A 25,428-nucleotide genomic window follows, 5' to 3' on the forward strand; every position below is an offset into this window, starting at 1 on the left:
GTGGTAGTACCTGTACCGAGATAGATTCAATGATAAAGCTCGGCTCCATTCCAGCTTACCTATCATAAATTTGCTCCTGAAAATTCTGAAATCTATTAATGCTAATAAATTATGATTATGTGCAATGTTTTAATGACTCTGAATTTAAATACCTTAGTCTGTCAATAAAAGAGGGACATTACCTGCACTCTCAGTCTGTATCGATCTCTTTCTTGCAGTGTGAAGAGATCTTTCATGGGCACTTGTAAATTAGCAGGAGGTGTTGCTGAAGGAATTGAAGACATTCGAGATGATGCATTACCAGCCAACAGGTATGTGCAGCGATTCATTAAATAATCCTTGAAACCCTGAGGTGGCTTTGGCTGTACTGGAAACAGTCCCTTTCTACGCCGGTCTACCTATAAGAACATATTTTTATCGTTTATTAAATTCATGTTTGCAATCAAATGCATAATTTCATAAATCAGATAATATGTTAACCCTGTCAGTCATACATTATGGTTTAATTTTTTACAAGAGGCTATATTAACCCTGACAATTACACCATACGATTTTCTGACGTGTCCTGCGAATGAATGCCATCTAGTCCTCATAAGGAGGGGAAAGTTATCCCCTCCACCACCTCTATTCCTTGTTCATTCCGTCTGGTAACTTTAAATAATAGGCTTTGAGAGGCACGTCTTTGAGACGTGTGGTGTAACTAAAGCGATATTTATAGACGTGTTACTGTCAGGGTTAATCTCTGTATTTAAATCAGTACAGTCAGTACCAAGCAAAGTGGCTATGCAATACAGGTCATATTTGAGAGATAGCGGGTTTGATCATCACTGCGGGCAGCCTTGAAGAAGGTTTTCTGAGGATTCACACTTTCGCACGAGGCATATTCCTGTGCTATACCTTATTTAAGACCATGACCATTACTTACCAAATCCTTTCTCATCTCTGTGTCACCGGGGAAGAAACAACAGTATGTTTCTATATTTCTTACACTGTCTTAGGAAATGAATGACTTATATAAAATGAAGCAAGTCGAAGTAAGTAAAATGGTAAAATAGCGGTTCGAGGATGATAAGTCTATTGTTTATAAATCCCTTTTCTTTGTAGTCCATAGAAAATTATGACCACTGACACTTTTTGTTCACATATGTTTTGTCCACCTCAAATGTTGTCCACAGACACTATGTCTACAAAAATGTACGTTCATTAATATGCATATCCATTAACGGTAGCGGTGATTGGGAATTAGAAGTGGGGGCAAAGAAATGTATGGACAACAAAAGGACTCAGGTTTATGGGATATAACAGGGGGAAAAAAAGCGACAAAATAGTAAGTTTTTTATGCTCTCTGAGCAAATTTTGACAAAGAGGTAAAGGTTGACAGTCTACCAACTTAAGTCGGTAAATTTTTTTAAAGAATTTGATTCAATTCTCTACGATAAAACTTTGACCAAAGGAACAATATTATACATGCATTACAATTAAGTAGAAGTGTGGTGTGATTATACAATTAAAAACATTTTAGCATTTGACTTCACACTAAGAAACTAACAGACATTAAAGAGACTGCCAGTCTGACAAATGCGCGCGGCAAGCGAGTGAATCGTACCTCAGTGTCCACAACCTTGGGAAAAGATGTACAGTACCCCTGCTACCGTTCCTCGCAGAACATGCAAAGTGACCACTACTTGGTGTGGCGCTTTACAAATTGGTTAGCCGCGACAAATGACATCTTGTATGTATTTCCGCTAATAAGTTTGTTAATAATTAAAGGAAATATTTAGCTGATAAGACAGCAAGGCTTGCACAAATGGGTTGTTTTAATAATTCCTAGTTTCAGCCAGATAAAATGGAATAAAAATGTAATGTTTTCTCCCAGAACAATTCTCCCCCAATCTCTTAACAAAGAAAATCCATGAAAATATACATCTACAAATATGCACATGTGCACTATTTAATCATATTTTTAGTAAAGTTTCTATGGAATTAAACATATTGTTAAATAGGTGTCTATAGGAATAGACATTTTACATAAGATTTTACATTTTATATACCTGGAACATATGTTATTTTGTCTAAAAAAGTAAAGTAAATTCTCATTCATGAAACCCATATGTACCACTATCACTTTAAAAGCCAGAATTGAAAAAGACACTATTGGAGGTGGTCAAAGTGAGATATTTGTAATTAATGCACAATGGATTAGAAAATGCAAACTTTAATGAAGGAATAGTTGTTCATATAGTTAATCATTACGAGCATGTATCGAGTCCTGCTGAGGTTTGGGTTTAGAGGGCTGTTCAAGGAATAAAACGAAGGGCTTAAGAACATCTCAAAGAGCCACATATGGTGACTGTTTGTAATGAACTCTCTAATCGAAGTCCTACTCCTAGAGGGGCAAGCATTTCTGCGAATGGTAAACAGGTGATAAAACAAAAACTGACCAGTAATACCTAGAACTTGGCAGGAATATATAATTGTAGAACCATATGACAAGATGATATTTGGTGAGTAGTTTATGCACTGTGTTTCTGGCATTAATGATAAAAATAGGATTTTGGTGTTTAAAAATAATGGGGCACTATTCCACCTTCGTAGAAGCAATGTACTTTTGGCTGATGGAACCTTTAAGACCATACCCCATATATTTTATTGAATGTATACAATACATGGTATTATCAGTAATTCATTTTTTCCTTTACTATACTGTTTATTATTACGTAAAGATGAACAGATTTATGGGAGAACGTACCAGAAAATTAAAAATCTACGTGCTATATCTAGCACTGAGCTACTGTAGTTCCCTAAATCATAACAACTAATTTCAAAATTAGTGCAATGAACGTAGCAATACAACATTTTCCAGATGCCCAAATTCCCAAATACAAGGATGCCTTTTTCATTCTTGCCAATCCATCTAGCAGCAGGTTGTACAAATGGGATTAAAAGCTGCATACAATGGAGAACAGACCACAAGAAATAACATAAGGAAGATAATGGGTATGTCCTTTGTTCTTGAAGACCCTTTGCAAAAATTATTTGACACAGTTATTGATACTGTCACGAGCCTGTCTAAGAACTCGCAAAACACATAGCTAGAACATTCCTTAGAGGAATACCTGCAAGAGATAAAAGAAGAGCTGTTACACATCATTTCCCACTGCCTGTATGGAACGTGTACAGTCTTGTTCTGAATGGTTTTCAGCAAAGAATTAATTCTGTTGATGGCTAGCATGGCAGATTTTAAAGGGCTATGGTCACTCATTATGCCAACATATGGAAATTCAGAGTGTTCTTAAGAAAAATTAAAAATGACAATGCGTCTCTAATAAACCAACTGCATGTAGTTCATGTGACCATTTGTTATCCAATCAAGAAATCCTATTCTTTAAATCTTCGGCATAGAGCAAATGGTTGAATAATATAGTGACTAATGGGGGGGGGGGGGGGAATGTTGTTGACCTAAAATAAAAAATCACTGAAAATGATCAATGAAATGCCCTTAAATTTATGGAAAAATACTATATGTAAAAAAATGACGTTAAAATATCGGACCAAACTCAATTCTGGTGACTGCATAACAATGGTTTTACAAGGAATATATCCCTGTTCTATTCACTGCACAGCTCTTGTTTTTACAGAAATAATTATCTCCCAATTTACTTGGAAGTGTATATAATATGGACATAATGTTTTGCTGGATGTAAATTTGGAAACTCTTGCTGTTCTTCACACTTGTGACAGATTTTGGATGTTTGTCTTGTTTAATGTGCTGCTGTACAATAAACTTCCTTTCTGCGCTCCCTTTAACACTACACAATTTACACGCCCATCTCCCATAAACACATATTTTCCAAGTTCATTCACTAACTGATTCAAAATTATACTTTGTGATGGTTTCATTTTTGGCATTTTTCTGTACCAAAGCCATAAGTTAATTGTTTTTTCCAATCCCTTCTCTTTTCCATTTGTTCTTGGCATTTTAGGTATGCAGGTGGAATGGTGCTTGAGACACGTTAGGAAATACTTTCTCCTAATTATCAGAGTTCTGTATTGTGTTTCTGCACATATCATGGATATATAAGACTCACGGTAATGTAAATCCTTTCCTTACCCTTTCTTAGTTACCAACATCTACTGATCAGTTTGACTGGCCATGAGAGATGTTTGGCAAATTTAACCATGTATAAGAAAAAGTATAATTGTTTTACATTGTCACTTACGGAATTTTATCACTCTCACAATACAGAATAACCAAACCAAACCCCATGGAGCAACAGCTCCGAAGGGCCAAGGCCTACCAGGCGACCGCTGCTCAGCCCGAAGGTCTGCAGATTACGAGATGTCGTGTGGTCAGCACGACGAATCCTCTTGGCCATTATTCTTGGCTTTCTAGGCTGGGGACGCTATCTCACTGTCAGATAGCTCCTCAATTGTAATCACGTAGGCTGAGTGGACCTCATACCAGCCCTCAGATCGAGATCCCTGACCTGGCTTGAAATCTAATCTGGGGCCTCTGGGTAAGAGGTAGGCACGTTTACCCTACACCGTGGGTCAAATCACGATACAGAATATATGCTTAAATTAAAAAAGAACACATTTAAAATGATCTAAGAATTCTTCAAAATTCTCTATACTGACCTAAAACCTTTCTGAAATATGAAATAACGACCAGTCCTTAATAAATTGAAAAAATGCAAAGGAATGCAAAATAAAAATGCATCATTATACTTCATGATAACACAGAATTAATTGCTGTACTGCTGAACAACTATCTAATGTAAAGGGAAAACAGATGACATTTCAACAACATCTGCCCCCTAATAACGACTATAGGGAAAGAGGAGATCTTCAAATTTACCCTATGAAACATCGTAATGAAAACAAAAGCATGTAAAATACAGTCATTAATTCTATTATTCTCAAGTACCTCAAATTTCTAAGGCATTGAACATTAATACCGTAACTTTGAAAAAAGTCATTCTTTATTAACAATAATTTATTTTATTTTTATCATTCATGGACCTATGAAAGCATCCCTTTATAAACATAGATTATCAAAGTCCAATACTCAAGGAGGAAAGTAATCACTTATCTGCAACATCTCAAATAACTAAGAGGTTGTGAAATGATGCACTTATTACATATATTGAAAAGCAAATGACTGCCATTGCAGTAGCAATATGCAGGCAGCTACAGAGAGAGATAGAGAGAGAATATAGTCAAAATTTGCCACAAGCTTAGAACTTCATAATATGAATTAGTGAACAATCACAGTTCCTCAGTTCTGCCTCTTAAAGTTTAAATGGAATTCAGTATTATTAGTCTCCGTATTTTCCTCCACATACCTGACTACAGTGCTTTCACTTTTCAAGGAAGCTTCGTAAAATTCTGCCGCTGACCGACCTCCAGCTTTCTCACCTGCAACGTAGGAAGCCACGTGACAGGTGACAAAATGTCCCAGCAGTTAGCTGCTTCTGAGAATTGTATTAGAGTGCGTGTGTGCGACTGTTGCTTGTGAATTATTGTGTATATTGCTTGTGTATTAAGTAATCGAATGAGAAAGTGGCGTGCAACAGGTTCAGTTTGTGATGTACAGAGGAAGTGGAAAAACACATTTTAAATGAAGATAACATCGGAATATTTGGGTATGGTCAGAAGGAAGTTCCAGAAAATCATTTAGTCCTAATCGTCTAGTGCGGAAAAGGAACATATCCACGGGGTCAGCCCACAGAGTGACCAGACTGCTGAAATTTCGACTATATAAAATAAGGTTTGTGTAGAAGCTTCACCAGACAGATTTCACTGCAAAAATAAGGTTCTGTAATTGGTTTCGTGGAAGTGATTACAATGGAAATTCGGAACCACAGCTATTGCATATGTCTGACGAGGCATGGTTGGATCTTTCTGGACGTATAACTTCTCAAAATGTGCTATTGTGCAGTACTGAGAACCTGTATGTTGTGCAGGAAGTGTCACTACACCCGATTAAAATAGGGGTATGATGTGCGGTAAGTGTGCAGTGTTTAATTGGGCTTATATTTTCAATGACAGCGTGAATTAGTATGTGACAATAATTTTGTGTCCATTTCTTAATGAGCTAACACTGGAAGAAAAGGATTATGAACATTTTCAACAGGATGGTGCCACAGCTCATATCACTCTTAATTCTATAGACACTTTATGTCCAGTTTTTGATGACCGGATAATTACTATGGTACGGGTTTATGGCCTCCTAGATCAGCTAACTCAGCTTACTGCGATTGTTATATTTGGGGAATCCTAAAGAGCAAAGTTTACCAAAATAACAACTGAAGGCCAAAATAAAATTCAGTACAGTCTATTAATGAAGAGAAATTACAGAAAGTGTTAAATAATTTCCACACGACACCTCGTAACCTGCAGGCCTTCGGGCTGAGCAGCGGTCGCTTGGTAGGCCAAAGCCCTTCAAGGGCTGTAGTGCCGGGGGGGGGTTAAATAATTTACTTGAAAAATGTGAGGCATGCGTTACTGCAGAAGGAGATCATTTTCAACTGTACCTGAACTAAATGGTGAGTAATAAACCTGTGTACTTGTTCAGGGTAAGTGTTAGGTGGGTTCCATTGTAATTTAGTGTCCTCACTTAATTGCTTGTCCCACACTGCAGGTGAGAGAGCCGGAAGTTGGCCAGCGGCAGAATGATCCTAAGTTTCCTCGTAAACTGAGTGCACTATACAAGAAATCCATGAAGTAGCATAAAGAATCCTAGATGACATACCTGCTTTCGTATATCAAGATACATTTGGTAACCATTAGGAACGGGCTGGTCAATAGGTGGAGGTTCAGTTGATGCACTGCTGGTTTCGGCAGCCTCAGCAGAAGATGTTGAAGATACAACTGGTGTGGACCCTAGTTGACTCTCCTTGTTCTGCTTCATCTTTCTTTTCCTAGGATGAAGTTCAACAGCAGGTTGTTGTTGTTGTTGTTGTTGTTGCTGCTGCTGTTGCTGCTGTTGTGGTGGTAGTGGTTGTGATGTTTGCTGCTGTGGCTGTTGTTGTTGTGGTGGTTGCTGCTGTTGCTGTGCTTGTTGCTGTTGTTGTTGTTGCTGCTGCTGCTGCTGCTGTTGCTGCTGCTGCTGCTGCTGCTGTTGCTGCTGAGGTGGTTGTTGTTGCTGTGCTTGCTGAGATACAAAGGACTGCTGTTGTTGCTGCTGGTGCTGCTGATTTGGTAATTCTGGTGATTCAGTACATTTTTCTTCTTTTAGAGGAGAAACTACCGATGTAGTAAGCAAGGGCTTAGTTGAACTTACGCCAGAAGAATCCGTTACAGGAACTGATAAAGCTGACTCCACAGATGTTGGAGACAGATTTCCGTTCTGTGGAGGAGAAGAACTAGTTGAACACCTATCAGGTGTTGCACTGTTGTTTACCGTAGAAGCAGAAGGAGATGCAGCTGAGTTTCCAGATACCCCACTGCTAGACACTGATAAGCTGCTAGAAGATGAGAGACCGGCCACCGCTGCTACATTAACAGAACTACTTGCTGAATTTCCATTGCCAGATCGATGAGAGCTACGCAGAACTCTTTGATGATTCAGTCTTTGATCTTCTGCTAGAGCCAATGCTGAAATGGAGTCCTTCTTGTCATCCGGTTTTCCTGCATTACTAATCGTATCTGATAGATTTGGTCCACCACTAGCTGATAATGCTGGTCCAGTTTCTTTCTCTGCACAATCACTACTGCTAGAAGCTACAACATATGGCAAAGCTTGATGATGCCGCATATTACCATTTTTACCATTGCGATTCCCTTGTTCTTGTTCCAGAGATGAAGACTGTTGAGGAATTACTATTTTCAATGGAGGAACTTTGGGTCCTCCAGACCACGCATTATTTGAAGGCGTGGTTTCGGAATTACTTACACTACTAATACTGCTTTTTACACTCCGTACCTCCTCGCCATCACATTCGCTGTCTGTTCCTGGACAAAGACTTTTTCCTGAACTTCCTACTAATGAACCTGTAGAACCAGAAACTTTAGGGCTACTTCCAGTAGCTGTGGTTGATGTACGTTCACTGTTACTATTAATATAGGAACATTTCCCTCCTGAAATGCTCACTTGCTTAGAATCTGAATTTTTCAGGCATTTTCCACTACCATTTGAATTTCTACCTCCAAAGAACCTGCCAGAGGTACCACTGCCATTCCTTCCACTTTCTTTTGTTCCTTCGCTGTCTTTACGCTTCTTTCGTCTGATTTCATCCTCTCCATCGTCTGCACCTTCGTTGATGTCGGTGAAGCTCCGTTTCTGGACTTGTTCGTGTGAAACTTCCTGCCGCATAGGGCTGTCACGGGAATCCAAAACATTGCTGCTTACTTCTCCAGGCATTTCACTGTCGGAAGTGGTACTAGAAATGGCTTCTTTTGTTTTAAATTCATACACATCATCTGATGGCTTGCCCTCCATATTGGCACTGAACTGAGCCCTGCAAATAAAAATGCAATGCTTTATCATAAAGAATACCCATTTAAATGTAATATTAAAATAAAATTTATGTTTGGTGCCAAAATTATGAATATTCAAAGCCTGTATCTTCTACTGTTCCATATGCTTTTATGACCTGTACAGATTTCAACCTTAACAACATTACAATATCAAACACCAAGAACATTATTTATTAATTTATATCTCTATCGCTACAATCTTCTTTTTTTCTTCAAACTATTGTACCTTGTCTTTAATTTTCTTTTTAATAAAACTAAGAAAACCCAATAATGTACAGATTCAAATGGAAAAAATCAAAAGCATAAATAGTGCAGATGTTCTATGCTTATATGAGCTTTTTGGTAGGGCTCATGAGTTATGTATGTTCTCCATTGTGATCTCACACAGCTTAATCCACACCAGTCAGTCAAACAGAAAATAGAGAAGAAAAAATCATTCCAGCTTAACTCACACTTACAAAACATTCACAATACATATATTGTTACAAGAAATAATTAGTAGGATCAAGTGCCCATAACTCATCATCTTATGATGAATTCTGAAAAGAAATATGGGGAATAAAGAAATGTATATTTTCTGGGGTGACTGCAAGACCCTGAGCTTCTTTCTACTTATTTGAATGAACAGACTCTAAATATGAAATTTGGTCAAGGTATAATCAATAGTTTAAGTGAAAACTGAAAAGAACTCTTCTGGTCTTCCTATAAACCCCCAGTCTGTTCAATTAATTTTAAATGATATACGTATCGAAACCTGCTCCTGGATGAGTACTCTAAATATGAAATTTGGTCGTGACATAATCAATAGTGAAAGAGAAAGCTGAAAAAAAAACTCTTCTGGTCTCCCTATAAAACCCAGTCTATTCAATGAATTTAACACGTTGACTACCATCTCCTCAGCAGGTGATTTAAACGTTCAGCCCAGCGTTTTTAAATCCCCTCATCTCTATAGTGCACTATTTTACATTAACTGTACGAAAACAATTGTAGGTACAATGTTGAAAATTTCAGCATGCCTTGAGGATGATTACTAGTAGTGCTTGAGGCTGTGGTACCGGGTTTGACATTTTTCTGGATGGAGAGGCACACCACACTTTCCACAGAACCACCTGGTTTCACTCTGGACGTTGCTTTTCGCGCACACTCTGTACCGTCTTGTTGGGAAATTGTCCGATTTCATGCCTGGGACTTTATGAAGCACATGCTCTTTTATATTCCCATCAAGTTGAAATGGTGGATAATTAGCCAGAGTTCGCTTAGGGGGCTGCACTGGTGGACTATACGTAGATGCTGATGAGCCTACTGAAGACTGATATGGGACCGGTGACACACAAATGTTTGCAGCTTCTAGGGAGAACACTGGAAGTATTTTACCATAAATTATATTTTCATAATTGTTTGTTCTTGTCTTATTATACACTGACTGACAGAGCAAATGCAACACCAAGAAGGAGTGGTCAGAACTTTATGCCAATTGCAGGGTAGACTGACTTCACTGAGGTATGCTCATGATGTGAAATGCGCCGCTGTGCTGCGCACCTAGCGAACGATAAATGGGACACGGTGTTGGCGAATGGCCCACTTCGTACCGTGATTTCTCAGCCGACAGTCATTGTAGAACGTGTTGTCGTGTGCCATAGGACACGTGTATAGCTAAGAATGCCAGGCCGCCGTCAACGGAGGCATTTCCAGCAGACAGACGACTTTACGAGGGGTATGGTGATCGGGCTAAGAAGGGCAGGTTGGTCGCTTTGTCAAATCGCAGCCGATACCCATAGGGATGTGTCCACGGTGCAGCGCCTGTGGCGAAGATGGTTGGCGCAGGGACATGTGGCACGTGCGAGGGGTCCAGGCGCAGCCCGAGTGACGTCAGCACGCGAGGATCGGCGCATCCGCCGCCAAGCGGTGGCAGCCCCGCACGCCACGTCAACCGCCATTCTTCAGCATGTGCAAGACACCCTGGCTGTTCCAATATCGACCAGAACAGTTTCCCGTCGATTGGTTGAAGGAGGCCAGCACTCCCGGGGTCCGCTCAGAAGACTACCATTGACTTCACAGCATAGACGTGCACGCCTGACATGGTGCCGGGCTAGAGCGACTTGGATGAGGGAATGGCGGAACGTCGTGTTCTCCGATGAGTCACGCTTCTGTTCTGTCAGTGATAGTCACCGCAGACGAGTGTGGCGTCGGCGTGGAGAAAGGTCAAATCCGGCAGTAACTGTGGAGCGCCCTACCGCTAGACAACGCGGCATCATGGTTTGGGGCGCTATTGCGTGTGATTCCACGTCACCTCTAGTGCGTATTCAAGGCACGTTAAATGCCCACCGCTACGTGCAGCATGTGCTGCGGCCGGTGGCACTCCCGTACCTTCAGGGGCTGCCCAATGCTCTGTTTCAGCAGGATAATGCCCGCCCACACACTGCTCGCATCTCCCAACAGGCTCTACGAGGTGTACAGATGCTTCCGTGACCAGCGTACTCTCCGGATCTCTCACCAATCGAACACGTGTGGGATCTCATTGGACGCCGTTTGCAAACTCTGCCCCAGCCTCGTACGGACGACCAACTGTGGTAAATGGTTGACAGAGAATGGAGAACCATCCCTCAGGACACCATCCGCACTCTTATTGACTCTGTACCTCGACGTGTTTCTGCGTGCATCGCCGCTCGCGGTGGTCCTACATCCTACTGAGTCGATGCCGTGCGCATTGTGTAACCTGCATATCGGTTTGAAATAAACATCAATTATTCGTCCGTGCCGTCTCTGTTTTTTCCCCAACTTTCATCCCTTTCGAACCACTCCTCCTTGGTGTTGCATTTGCTCTGTCAGTCAGTGTACAATTAAAATTGAAACTTACTTAAAAGGAATATACTAGAACTGAAAGTGTACTTAAGGCTCAATTGCATGTTAGGAGTGCACAGTGTTTACACCCCATGCATATGGAATATTTACCACGATTTAGCAGTGCTTTCAAACATAACAATGATCATCGTGCTGCAGTAAAATGAAGTAAGTCTTTTAACTGTACCTCAACCAATTCATAATCATAATAGACATCATACTTCAAGAAAATAAAACACTTGTCAACGAGTCCTCTTCTTGAAATATGGATTTAGCCCAGTTATACAGCCGGATCCCTTTTCTAATGCCAACCCTACGTGCAGGGATGTATTCACTATTGCACATTTCTATGGTGGTTGGTAGTGTGATATGTTTCATGTAATTGAAGATGTGTATTAAGGTGAACACAAATACCCAGTCCCCAAGCTAGAGGAATTAACCATGCGAAGCTAAAATTCCCGACCCGGCTGGAAGTTGAATCCAGAGCTCTCTGTACTGAAGGCCAGTACACTGACCATTCAGCCAAGGAGCCGGACGATGCTTGCCGATGAATGAAGCATGGCTCTTTGTCCTACTGGGGCATTAAACATAATTTGACAATGGCACTGGATAAAGAACCAACCACATCTGATTATGGTTGGATTTTGACAGTTGACTACAGTTCCCATGCATGTTCTTGATACAGTAATCAGTTATTGTCTGAAATGTCTTGCCATTGCAAGGTTTCAAGTCCAGCTAATATCCAGCCATAAAAGTGTGCATTCTCAAATCTGTGGCAGATTACCCATCAGTTATTTACCTAGTCTTATCGTAAATGATTTCAAAGAAGTTGGAAATTTATCGAAAATGGTAAATTATTCTAATGCCCAATTCTCTTCCTACAAATGCATTTGCCCCAATTCGTCCTCTTGAATTCCAACTATGAATTATGATTTTTCCTACTTTTATAAACTCCATTCAGACTTGTTCATCTCCTAATTTCATTCCACACCATCTCTCCTTAACAGCTCGTAACATGCTTAGTTGAGCAGCTTGTCTCCGTACTCCCGAGTCTTCTTCAAGTATTAATTTATATACACAGAACATCTAATCATTAATAATTCAATAGTAAATGGGAACTGGTAAAAGTTGATCCTGTACTTGAAATATTCTCAATGATGAGCATACTCAAGAAGTTAGAACCTAGTTTATTTTTAAATTTAATCATAACTTCATCCCAGTTTTTTAATGTCAATTTGTATATATTGTTTCATTTGTTTTATGTCAGTTGTGTGCATGTACATTTGTTTAGTTATTAGATGTTTTACATAAAGGTTGAAGATGGCCAGCCCCAGCCGAAACTAGTCCCTAATTAATTAATGTAATTTAGAATATTACATATCGTCCCTGCTCTGGCAAACTAGCGAAAGTGACAAACTAAGGAATCTGTAGTTCTGAAGTTCTGGCCTACATTTTGTTATTTATATATTGTCTACCCTCTGACAAAGTCTCACATCTGCAGCTCATTCTGTATGCCTAACACATAAAACTAATAATTAAATATAAAAATTGATTTGACATGAGTAATCACAACTTCTTTCAGCTCTCCTAACCTTTTGACAATTTTCAGATTCGTTAGTTTGCCAGAGCAGGGACGATATTATAGTATTAAAAGGTGGACCATCACTACATTAAATTAATAATTATATTGTACTTACAATTCAATACGGATCAGAACCATGAAGATTATAACCTATTATCCCATTGGTGTTGGTGCAACGCAAAGCAAGTTGTTAAGAAAATCTAGTTAAATTTTCGATATGTATGGATCACGACATGTAGGTCCTGTTCCTGTCTTCTTAGCATGTTTGTTGATTGTGTGTTAGTCGGAGAAGTCCATGCTTTGTCCCTGTGGTTTATCATAACATAAAATGGATAAAAAATACTTATCAGGTTCATGACAGGAAGGCGTGTTAAACAAATTTGTAAAGAGAACACTAGATGACAATGTGGCTGTGGTGCCTGTGAATGAGCAATATGATACGAGTACAGGAAATACAGCAAACAAGTGTAGAATAATATAGTCCCAACAACTAAGTGTTTAAATAAGAACAGTGTTCTGTACAATTAAAAAATAGTGCAGGAAATTCAACACGCATTATTGTAGTAAACTGTAGTAAAATTTAGTAGATCCAAATCAGTGCTGTGGAATGAAAATGACTTCAGCCAATTTTCAACTCCACGGAAAGGAAGACCATCAGAAGTACAAGACTTTTAGTATGTTTCGATTCAAGCGATCCAGGAAATTGGCCAGAAGTTGTAGAAAGAAAAATTAGAATAAAGTTAGTTATGGAGGGCCCTACAGATATCTGTGCTAAGAATATGATATTTACTACAGACAAAGAAACTAGATGTTGTTTTGATGTATACCACTCCTTTCACTGGTATCGAAATGATGAAAAGGTAAAGCGTAATTGGCTTAAAAATACTTAAAAGGAAAAGATGTAGTTTTTGAAACTAAGTTAATACTGGCAAGTTATATAATAATCTGAAAATTCAAAACTGTGAATAGGTTCGGTTAGATTGACCTGAGGTAAACAGATGGGGTCCACAAAATAATGCATTGCGGGGTGCCCCAAAATTCCTTCAACAACACGGATTGCATGCACACAAGTTACAGCCTGCTTTCTGATTCCACACTGACCTGTCGTGTTTATCCTATTATGTGTTACTTTTCACTTTCTTATCTCTCCATATGTGACTTGATTTGACACTTGTTTGTTCCTTTCATTACTTAAATTTTTAGATTTTTCAGAAGCTTTAAATCATTAAAGAATGTACGGTATGCAATGAAAGTGTAAGTTGAGTCTTACCTACTGTTTACCTCGTAGGATGTTACCTCAGCTGCGGCAGCAGAAGCAGCAGCTTTGGAGTTTCTTTTTTCATCCTTTCCTTTCACCTGATGTAACCTCAAGGTTACTCTCGGAGAATTTCCTTTCTCACCTGTAAATGTAAACTGCTATTAAAGGATACCTGAAAGACAAGTAGGCCTACATGCAAATATTTCTCATACTAGGGATCAAGTGACAACAAAACCAGTGAATTATAACTGAGGAACAGAAGCAACCTGGCTTACTTATCCTGATTAACTCCAACCAATAGTTGAGGATCAGATACATAAAGTGGTAGTTTTTTTTATTTTTTGCAAGTTGCTTTATGTTGCACTGACACAAATAGGTCTTGTGGTGACAATGGGACAGGAAAGGGCTAGGAGTGGAAAGGAAGCAGCCATTTGCCTGGTGTAAAAATGGGAAACCACAGAAAACAATCTTCAGGGCTGCCGACAGTGGGGTTCGAACCCATTATCTCCTGAATACTGGATACTGGCCACACTTAAGTGACTGCAACTATCGAGCTAACTACAGTGGTAGTAACAGGTCAAAGGGCAACAGTCTTTTCTGACTACACTTTCTACTAACGTATGTATGTATATCCCCTAGTCCCCTTTCCTGATATGAGGTCGGGGATGTGGTGAGATGAAGTTATATGGCATGTTTTTACAACTGGATGCACTTCAGGTCACCATCCCCAATTGAGGAGCTAATTGTCAATGAAATTGGTAAGGAGGTGGAAAGAATTGGCTGCAGCCTATGAATAGGAATTGTCCCGGTATTTGCAGGACAGCGAACGGTGGGGTTCGAACCCACTTGTCTCCTGAATGTAAAGCTTGGTCCATAACTCTAGAGTGTTATCACGCAAAGCCACTCCGCTCGGTAATTTCTACTAATGCATATTGCGTAAATTTAATATAATGAAGTTATAAAACATTTCTAAAAGCAGAATACTTACCTCATTTTTTTACAACTGACTTTATGTCGTACTGACACTGATAGTCCTTAATGGTTACAATGGGGTAGGAAATGGCTAGGAGTGGGAAGGAAGTGGCTGTGGCCTTAATTAAAGTACAGTCCCAGCAATTGCCTGGTGTGAAAATGGGAGACCATGAAAAAAACATCTTCAGGGCTGCCAACAGTGGGGTTCCAGGGTACAGATCTCTGCACATGGTTATGAGAGTATTTAGGGGTTGTAGTAAGGATGTAAAGGAGAGAGCTTATTTGTCTCTGGTGAGACCCCAACTAGAGTATGGTTCCAGTGTATGGGACGCTTACCAGGATTACTTGATTCAGGAACTGGAAAAAAATCCAAAGAAAAGCAGCTCGATTTGTTCTGGGCGATTTCCGACAAAAGAGTAGCGTTACAAAAATGTTGCAAAGTTCGGGCTGGGAAGACTTAAGAGAAAGGAGACGAGCTGCTCAACTAAGTGGTATGTTCCGAGCTGTCAGAGGAGAGATGGCGTGGGAGGACATCAGTAGAAGAATAAGTTAGAGTGGTGTCTTTAAAAGTAGGAAAGATCACAATATGAAGATAAAGTTGGAATTCAAGAGGACAAATTGGGGCAAATATTCGTTTATAGGAAGGGGAGTTAGGGATTGGAATAACTTACCAAGGGAGATATTCAATAAATTTCCAATTTCTTTGCAATCATTTAAGAAAAGGCTAGGAAAACAACAGTAGGAAATTTGCCACCTGGGCGACTGCCCTAAATGCAGATCAGTAGTGATTGATTGATTGATTGATTGATTGATTGATTGATTGATTGATTGATTGATTGATTGATTGATTGATTGATTGATTGATTGATTGATTGATTGATTGATTGATTGATTGATTGATTGAACCCACTATCTCCCAAATGAATGCTGGCAGCTAAGTGATCCATACCACTTAGCTACTCACCCGGTAAATTAGTGTCTGATATCCTGGCATTCTATTATTTTATCCAAACACCCATCACAAAATAATAACACAAAACAAAATTATTTTTCCTTGTAATTCATGAGCAAACAAATAAAGAAGTAAAAAGGAATCCTGCCTCCTTTAGTGAGGTTTTGAAAACTAGGGATCACTTCCAATAGATCACGAACCATCATCGAGAGTGCATAAATAAGTGGAATGCTCATAGAACATATTGATCACTCCTAAACCCTAGTAGAGTAAAAATAAACAAATCAACATTCGTCTAGAATTCAGTTTCTTTACGCTAACCTAGAAATGGAGAGGTTTACATATAGTACACAACCTTGATGGAGTTTGTTGATTAAGTTGTAATATTTGGTGTCATTTTTGTTTCTACTGGTTCGCACTAACACATCAAAGGTTTTTGGCCACAGAAAGATGGGAAATGACTTGTACTGCTGGACTTAAGTAAAGCTGTTCGATGCTGTAGACTTCAACAAATTACGGTGTACGTAATATTCTCTCCACTTTACAGACAGCGCCTTATTGTGGATATATTCTTACCTTCATGACCAATGACAGTGTAGTTCTGATGGTCAGAATATATCACCATTGAGTCTCTGAAGAGTGGTGTACCACAGGGTTTGGTGCTGGGTCCCCTTCTATTCTCTTTGTATGTTAATATCTCTGACAGTTTGAAGTATTGCAAACACTGCTGATGACCTACATATTTATATAAATGTGGCTCCAAATGGCTGTCATTTAGCTGTAGATCATCTAAATGAAGACCTCTTTTCCATAGCATCAAGGTCTTCATTGTGCAGTATTAAAATTAACCCTGCTAAATCTCAAGCAATACTTCTGGGATATCCCAATCTTTTGTCAAAAATTAACCAAGTGGATCTTCCTCCCATTATTATTTGTGGCAGTAGAACACCTCTTACATCCACAGTGAAATACCTTGGCATTACCTGTCCAGAACTGCTCATGTTTAAAACATAATGAAATGAACAGTTCCTTCTCTTCACTTTCTAAACTGGCTAAAATATATTTTCCTGGAGAAACTAAAAAGAACAATGGTCAAAGCACTCATATTACCGTATTTTTATTACAGTGACATTGTTTACATGGTTGCAGGTGTGATCCTACAAAATCGCCTACAAGGAGGACTCGACCATGTATCAGCATCATTTACACACTCATCTTATCCATGTCTAAATGTGTGGTGTACTTACCACATCGTAAGCATTCTTCATGAAATACTAACCTCCTCAGAACCCATCCACCTGAGAAATTCCTTCAAGTACCTCTCCCCACATTATGAGAGAAATACCCGAGCACATAACACCATCCTTTTTGCATTGCCAACCTACAGAACTATCATGTACACCAACTCCTTCACAGTTTTCGCATCTCTTGAATGGAACAAAATTCCTGAGAACATTAGGTTTATATAAAGTGGAAATGCTTTCAGAGCAGCAGTTTGGGAGTTCTTGTGTAACTGAATTGCTAATTACTATTCATACCAATTAAAGTATTTCTCTCTTTTATCCTCCAAATGTAACTCGCAGACTCTTTTTTTTAAATTCATATATATGGTAATCATGATTCATAGGTTTATTTTTGTTATACTGTTAGTTTAGTAAGTTATAAATAATGTATTAATTAATTATTCAGTTACTTATTTTATGTTACTTCTTAATTACTCTTTTACAGTATGCATAATATTTTTTAATGTTTAGCAGACAAAACTTAAATCTTGTCCATTTAAGTGTATATATTCTTTTATAATACCTAATTTGAGTTATCATGTGATCTTAATTTAGGTATAGGCCTATATATATATATATATATATATATATGTTGCAAACAACTTCCTGTAAATAGTGTATTAAACTGGTTAGATTTAATGGAATACCACCTGGCCTTAATCTAGCCAGGATAAGTAAATCAATCAATCAATCAATCAATCAATCAATCAATCAATCAATCAATCAATAAAAAACTCAACCATTAGTAGAAGAGTTGGCTGAACATCAGTTGATCGAACTTTGAAGCTCAAATCTGAGGAAAAGCTGGTTCAGTTCAGGATTGTAGGAAAAACGAAGTTCTCTTTGCTGTCCGGCTCCTTGGATGAGTCAGTGTAGTGGTTTTCGGTTCAGAGGATCCGGGGTTCGATTCGCGGCTAGGTTGGGGATTTTAGCTGCGTCTGGTTAATTCCCCTGGCTTGGGGACTGGGTGTTTGTGATCGTCCACATCTTCATTTATATACATTACATCACAACACAGAAACGTGCTACAATGAACACATCCCTCCACATAAGGCTGGTGTCAGGAAGGGCATCCGGGCGTAAAAGGTGGCGTAATCCACGTCTTTTGCCGATCTCAAGTACTTGGGAATAGGTCAGGACGAAAAGAAAAGAGTTCTCAGAGTTGTCAGAACATTATATTTCTCTGCTACTACAGTTTTCAACAACATACCCATGCGAATAGGGATTTTCGACACTGATCAATCAATCAATCAATCAATCAATCAATCAATCAATACTGATCTGCATTTAGGGCAGTCGCCCAGGTGGCAGATTCCCTATCTGTTGTTTTCCTAGCCTTTTCCTAAATGATTTCAAAGAAATTTGAAATTTATTGAACATCTCCCTTGGTAAGTTATTCCAATCCCTAACTCCCCTTCCTATAAATGAATATTTGCCCCAGTTTGTCCTCTTGAATTCCAACTTTATCTTCATATTGTGATCTTTCCTACTTTTATAAACGCCACTCAAACTTATTTGTCTACTAATGTCATTCCACGCCATCTCTCCTCTGACAGCTAGGAACATACCACTTAGTCGAGCAGCTCTCCTTCTTTCTCTCAATTCTACCCAGTCCAAACTTTGCAACATTTTTGTAACGCTACTCTTTTGTCGGAAATCACCCAGAACAATCACTGATCAGTGATCAGCATTAAAAATAAGGAATGTGAGTGACACTTTTTTATAGTCCAAGCATTATAGACATGTTTGAGTGCAATTCTGCCCTATATTGAACAGCTGAGCAGAAGTAAACAAGCCCGGATTTCCCACCGAATTGCAACAGTAGTGTAATCATTGGCAGAACATTCTTAATTTTAAAATTTGTATTACAATTTTGCTGTTCTTTAAGGTTCATAAAGGGGCTGCCTGGCCGAGGCGGTAAAGGCGTGCTCAGTTCGCCCGGAAGGACGTGGGTTCGAGTCCCCGTCAGGAAGTCGTAAAATTTAAGACACGAGATTTCCACTTCCGGAGGTTCACTCAGCCTACACCAAAAATGAGTACCAGGTTAATTCCTGGGGGCAAAGGCGGCCGGGCGTAGAGCTAACCACTCGACCCCATCACGTGCCGCGGTTAACAATGGTGGAAGCCTTTACCTTCCACTCCTCCAAGGGCCGTCATGGCCTGTACGGAGGTGACTTTGCTTTGCTTTGCTTAAGGTTCATAAATAACATTACTAAAGTATTTAATACACATGCCTGTTTTTTGTGTGTTCGTATTTTCTCGATGAATTGTTTTTTCGCGGCACAGCCATACAATTTCGGGACACACTAGTGTGCCGCGGCACGTCCTCTGAGAACCTCACATCGCCAGACAGGTCTTATAGCGTAGACAGGATAGGATAGAGCTAGGACTGGAGAGGAAACCTGCGTGGCCTTAATTAAGATACAGCCTGGTGTGAAAATGCGAAACCATGGAAAACCAGGGTTGCCGGCATTGAGGTTCGAACCCACTATCTCCCGAATACAATCTCCATAGCTACGTGATCCCAACCACATAACCACTCGCTCGGCAGAACACTTAGACTGATATAGACAGTTCCGAACTGATACAATGTTCCCGCCGAATATTTCAAGACCCCCTCCCCCCACCCCTCTCCCCCCCCAAAAAAGAAAGGCGGATGGGGCTAGTAGGGTGACCAGATTACTAGCATGAAAATACGGGACACTTCGACTGCCGTTGATTTTATGCCTTTGCTGTTGAGACCTAGTGTTTACAGTGCACTATGTCTTCTGGTACGGGCTAGAACCATTTTGTTACTTTCATTGACCTGTCTTAGTCTCATCCTTGGTTTTGACAATAATGAAAGTGACTGAGGTATGAGCGATGTTAGTAATTATATTCCTTATGCAGCCAATCCCTGCTATGAATGGTGTGAAAACGTTGCTCATAGGGTCGGATGGTGCATGCATTTCAGTGGGCTTGGCAGACTGATATGTAATGGCAACTTCTGGCTCGATGAGGAAAGTAACGGGAAACTAACTCATTTCCCTAGTACGCCTTTTCAGTGATGCCTAGGCCATTTATGAGCTAATGGTGGAGCTGTTGAGATTCCAACTAGCCTTCGGGCTGAGGACTGAACATACAACATAAATACATTTAAGATTAGAATTTTTAACACGAGCCTCAGGCCTCAAAAAAGAGTACCATTTACTTATAGAAAACAAGTACTGATTATTATGATTATGATGATGATGATTATTATTATTATTATTATTATTATCATCATCATCAACATTATTAGTACCTATCATTATTGTACCTACCAGAGGTATACCTTCCCCGGCTATTTAAACCGCGCGCCTTCTCTAAGGCCATCTATGCCAACGGACTTGAACTTGTAAGCTTCCAAATATTTTTTCTTCTGCCGTTAGATGGCTAGACCATCGGTTTGAAACTTCTTGATAGAGTACTGTTTATTTTGTATTTGATAAATCTGGTTCTGAGGATTGTTTTTTAATCTACCGAAGTTGTCAACACTTCAGCTGGTTCCTCCTCGATTGTAATCTACCTTGCAGATGCTTGGAAATATGTTCTCTAGCCAATTAAAACTGGGTGTGTGTACAGGAATCCAGTACTTGAGAGTGCGACTTGACCTAGGAGGCAGGGGCGAGGCCTGCGTGAGGAAGATCCAGCGGCACAAGGTAATGGCAGAATTTACCTAGACAAGTGATAGCTCCTGCGGGTAGTTTTTTTCTTTTAATGTAATCTTGTAAACTGGTGGTTTCAGTGTAGAATTTTCGGCGAAGTCTGAGGACTCTGGTTCTATTCCCTACTGGGAAATATGTAACGTAAGGGAACAAAGAGCGATGACCCTCTGTTGTTTCCCAATCAATCTTGCATTGGGTAACTAAAGTTTTTAAAAATTCGAAATTTCGTAAATCTTATCTCGGCCTTAAATGTTCCTCCTTTAGGCACACCTTTAGTATAGAATTATGCCTTTGCTGGCAGGACCTAGTGTTTACAGTGAACTATGTCTTCTGGTATAGGCTAGAGCAATTTTGTTACTTTTATAGATCTGTCTCTGTCTTATCCTTGGCTTTGACAATATGAAAGTGACTGAGGTATGAGCGATGCTAGTAATGCCAATCCTTACGCAGTCAATCCCCGCTATGAATGGTGTGAAAATGTTGCTCATAGGGTCGGTTGGTGTATGCATTTCAGTGGGCTTGGCGGACTGATATGTAACAGCAACTCTGGCTCGGTGAAGAAAGCAACGGGAAACGACCTCACTCTTCATTTCCCTAGTATGCCTCTTCAGTGATGCCTAGGCCATCTATGACAGCTGATGGCAGAGCTGTTGAGGATTCCACCAGCGGCATTGCTGACGGACTGAACATACATACATTAGTATAGAATTAGCCTCTGTATCATTAGGCCATAAGCCCACTTAGGGTTATAACAATTTCTATAAGGAGTGCAGGTGTTTCGCCCCCTTGCCTTTTGTTCATGGCCGGTAATGTGCAGCCTTTGGGCTAAAAGTCAGGTTGTGAGTTTCACAAATAGGAAAAGTCCTCTCAGTTTTAATTACTGCGTTGATGGGTTGAAAGTTCCTTTTGGGGATAATTGTAAGTATCTAGGTGTTAATATAAGGAAATACCTTCATTGGGGTAATCACATAAATGGGATTGTAAATAAAGGGTACCGATCTCTACACATGGTTATGAGGGTGTTTAGGGGTTGTAGTAAGGATGTAAAGGAGAGGGCATATAAGTCTCTGGTAAGACCCCAACTAGAGTATGGTTCCAGTGTATGGGACCCTCACCAGGATTACCTAATTCAAGAACTGGAAAAAATCCAAAGAAAAGCAGCTCGATTTGTTCTGGGTGATTTCCGACAAAAGAGTAGCGTTACAAAAATGTTGCAATGTTTGGGTTGGGAAGAATTGAGAGAAAGAAGAAGAGCTGCTCGACTAAGTGGTATGTTCCGAGCTGTCAGTGGAGAGATGGCGTGGAATGACATTAGTAGACGAATAATGAGTGGCGTTTATAAAAGTAGGAAAGATCACAATATGAAGATAAAGTTGGAATTCAAGAGGACAAACTAGGGCAAATATTCGTTTATAGGAAGGGGAGTTAGGGATTGGAATAACTTACCAAGGGAGATGTTCAATAAATTTCCAATTTCTTTGAAATCATTTAAGAAAAGGCTAGGAAAGCAACAGATAGGGAATCTGCCACCTGGGCGACTGCCCTAAATGCAGATCAGTATTGATTGATTGATTGATTGATTGATTTTCTTTATTACTGAGGCCACGTACTATGAGCAATGCTGCCCCTGTTACTAGGTGTTATTCTAAGGGTATCTGTTTCTCAGTTTCGATTTCCTTTTGGGAACGGTTATCAATCTTAGTGTGAAACAATGGATAAGCCCACAACGGGGCTACTGTGTATGAATACTTTAATGTGAGGACAACCGATAGGTTGTCTAGTGGAATTTTAGTGCGCCATGAGAAACGGATGCCTTTGCGAGGCTAGACCATGGTAGGCCTATATTGGGAGAGCAGACACCTATGCAGTGTAACGGATCGGAGCAAATCCTGCTCTTGTAAAAACTATTGTACCTGTCAGGAGCAGTAATGCTACTCGCCATGTAAACTATTTGTTAAACTATCTTAAAATGTTGTACCTGATGTTCGGACATCTAAGTCCCCGATATTGTTAGAACCGACGAGCTAATTAATAACTTGTTCTATTATTCGTTATTCATTCAGATTTTCTGTCAAAAAAAGGGAAAGAAATAAAATTTTCAAATTTGTTAAGTTATATATAAAGTTGCTGTAAGTAATTGCCCAGCCATTCAACCCAGACGCTTCCTAATCTTCTGTTAGCCACGAAAACCCCGTAACTACTACTACTACTACTACTACTACTACTACTATTATTATTATTATTATTATTATTATTATTATTATTATTATTATTATTATTAAAAATGGAAAAGGCCCAATTCCTGTGCATAAAGTCTTGCAAAAAGAAACTTTTCCATTTACGAAAAGCAAATGTTAATGAAAATGTTTTTCAATAAATGATACTCAAATATTGATAAGGAACGATTTATTTGCATCATTTCACAGAGCACAGCGCCTATGGTAACGACTAGTGTGACGTCACTTGCGTCACACCCGTTACATAAATTTTCAGATGACCCCTGTCCATAAGATTATAAGTAGCCATTTGTACATTTTATATACGTCTGTCTCACTGGTTTGTTACATTTAGTGCCAAGCAAATAAACTGTAATTACTTTGCACAATTAGAAATAGGCTATACATCAGAGCTTTGTGATAAATGAGGTTTAAACACGATATTTTAAAATATACGGGACGGTTCACGAGAAACGGGACGATATGCGTCCCGTATATTTTTTGCTGGGACAACGGGACACTATAGAGAGATAAGGGACGTCTGGTCACCCTAGGCTAGTCTGGTCGCAGAGGTTTTGTTGGTTTGATTTACAGTCAATGAAACATGCAATGACTTCAGTTCTTATTAACAGTACGTCTGCTAATAGCAGTGCAGACACTTCCGTTTTACTCTAATAGATGGCAGAGTAAACTGGACCCCCCCCCCCCCCGTGATCTACGGCAGAGTTTTAATTTTGTCGAGTAAACACCAAATGTGTTACCAGAAACTTTTACACGCCGACATTGTACGACACAGAAAGTCGAATGGACGTTTTTCTGCCCTTCAAAACGCCGACTACCTCTGCCGGGTTTGGAGTGAACCCGCGATATTGGGCGCCTAAGGTCGACAATCTACCACTGATCCGCAGAGGGAGCTGTAGCAACTAAAAACAGAAGAGGAGCCGTCTATTGATAGGGTAACATAAAACCTGACCTCTGTTTTACAGACAAACTATCGAATACAACAATGTAGGGTAAAATATACTTCATTGTTGTGTAAGTGGAAGGCACTCAATAAACATCGGTTCACCGGGCGAGTTGGCCGTGCGCGTAGAGGCGCGCGGCTGTGAGCTTGCATCCGGGAGATAGTAGGTTCGAATCCCACTATCGGCAGCCCTGAAGATGGTTTTCCGTGGTTTCCCATTTTCACACCAGGCAAATGCTGGGGCTGTCCCTTAATTAAGGCCACGGCCGCTTCCTTCCAACTCCTAGGCCTTTCCTATCCCATCGTCGCCATAAGACCTATCTGTGTCGGTGCGACGTAAAGCCCCTAGCAAAAAAAAACATCGGTTCAATAATAACGTCTCATAGTTTTGTTATGCGCCAGCAACCTCCACTATTTGTTTAACGACCATGCCGTTTTAAGAGACACTGCTTCAAATGCTACCGTCCTCAACCGGAATCGAACCCGCTACACTGGGAACAGAAGGACGACTAACCGACTGTGCCACCGAAGAAACTTCTCCTAATACATGACATTTGTTTAACCGACGATTGGAGAGTTTCATTCAATACGTTAACATTATATTGTAATTTACGGCAACAGAAGTCAATGAAGCAAAGAAGAAACACATGGAGGTAACTTTCTTTAACCTTTATCAATTGGCTATTTTTTTCTTTATACCATATTTTTCTACAGTAAATTTAAATGCCAAAATATCATATGCATATCATTTATTTATTTATTACCGGGCGAGTTGGCCGTGCGGTTAGGAGCGCGCAGCTGTGAGCTCGCATCCGGGAGATAGTGGGTTCGAACCCCACTGTCGGCAGCCCTGAAGATCGTTTTCCGTGGTTTCGCATTTTCACATCAGTTCACGCGCGTCGCCTACGGGAGTCAAATCAAAAGACCTGCACCAGGCCTCTCCGGAGGCCACACGCCATTATACCTCTCCAGTACTTCCAAAGACTTATCCTACAATATCCTCCACAGCTAGGGATGGTCTTAATTAATTAATTAATTAATTAATAATTTATTTATATTACAATTTGTTTCACGTCGCACTGCGTCACGGCGACGATTGTATAGGAAAGACCTTGGAGTGGGAAGGAAGCGGCCGTGGCCTTATTTAAAGTACAGCCCAGCATTTGCCTGGTGTGAAAATGAGAAACCAAGGA

General features: G+C 39.9%; 1 protein-coding gene across 4 annotated transcripts in view; it reads right to left on the reverse strand.

Moving 5' to 3' along the window:
* The window catches only part of LOC136864146 (homeotic protein female sterile), an 83,117-nt gene that overhangs the window by 39,567 nt on the left and 18,122 nt on the right, over nucleotides 1-25,428 (reverse strand). For all 4 annotated transcript variants that reach the window (XM_067140783.2, XM_067140784.2, XM_067140782.2 and 1 more), the window contains 3 exons: nucleotides 14,175-14,304; nucleotides 6,755-8,462; nucleotides 183-398 (listed from right to left, as the gene is read on the reverse strand). In XM_067140783.2, the coding sequence (XP_066996884.2) occupies nucleotides 183-398; nucleotides 6,755-8,462; nucleotides 14,175-14,304 (2,054 nt within the window). The remainder of the gene's footprint in view (nucleotides 1-182; nucleotides 399-6,754; nucleotides 8,463-14,174; nucleotides 14,305-25,428) is intronic.

Source organism: Anabrus simplex, chromosome 2, assembly GCF_040414725.1.
Source record: "Anabrus simplex isolate iqAnaSimp1 chromosome 2, ASM4041472v1, whole genome shotgun sequence".
Lineage (NCBI taxonomy): Eukaryota > Metazoa > Arthropoda > Insecta > Orthoptera > Tettigoniidae > Anabrus > Anabrus simplex.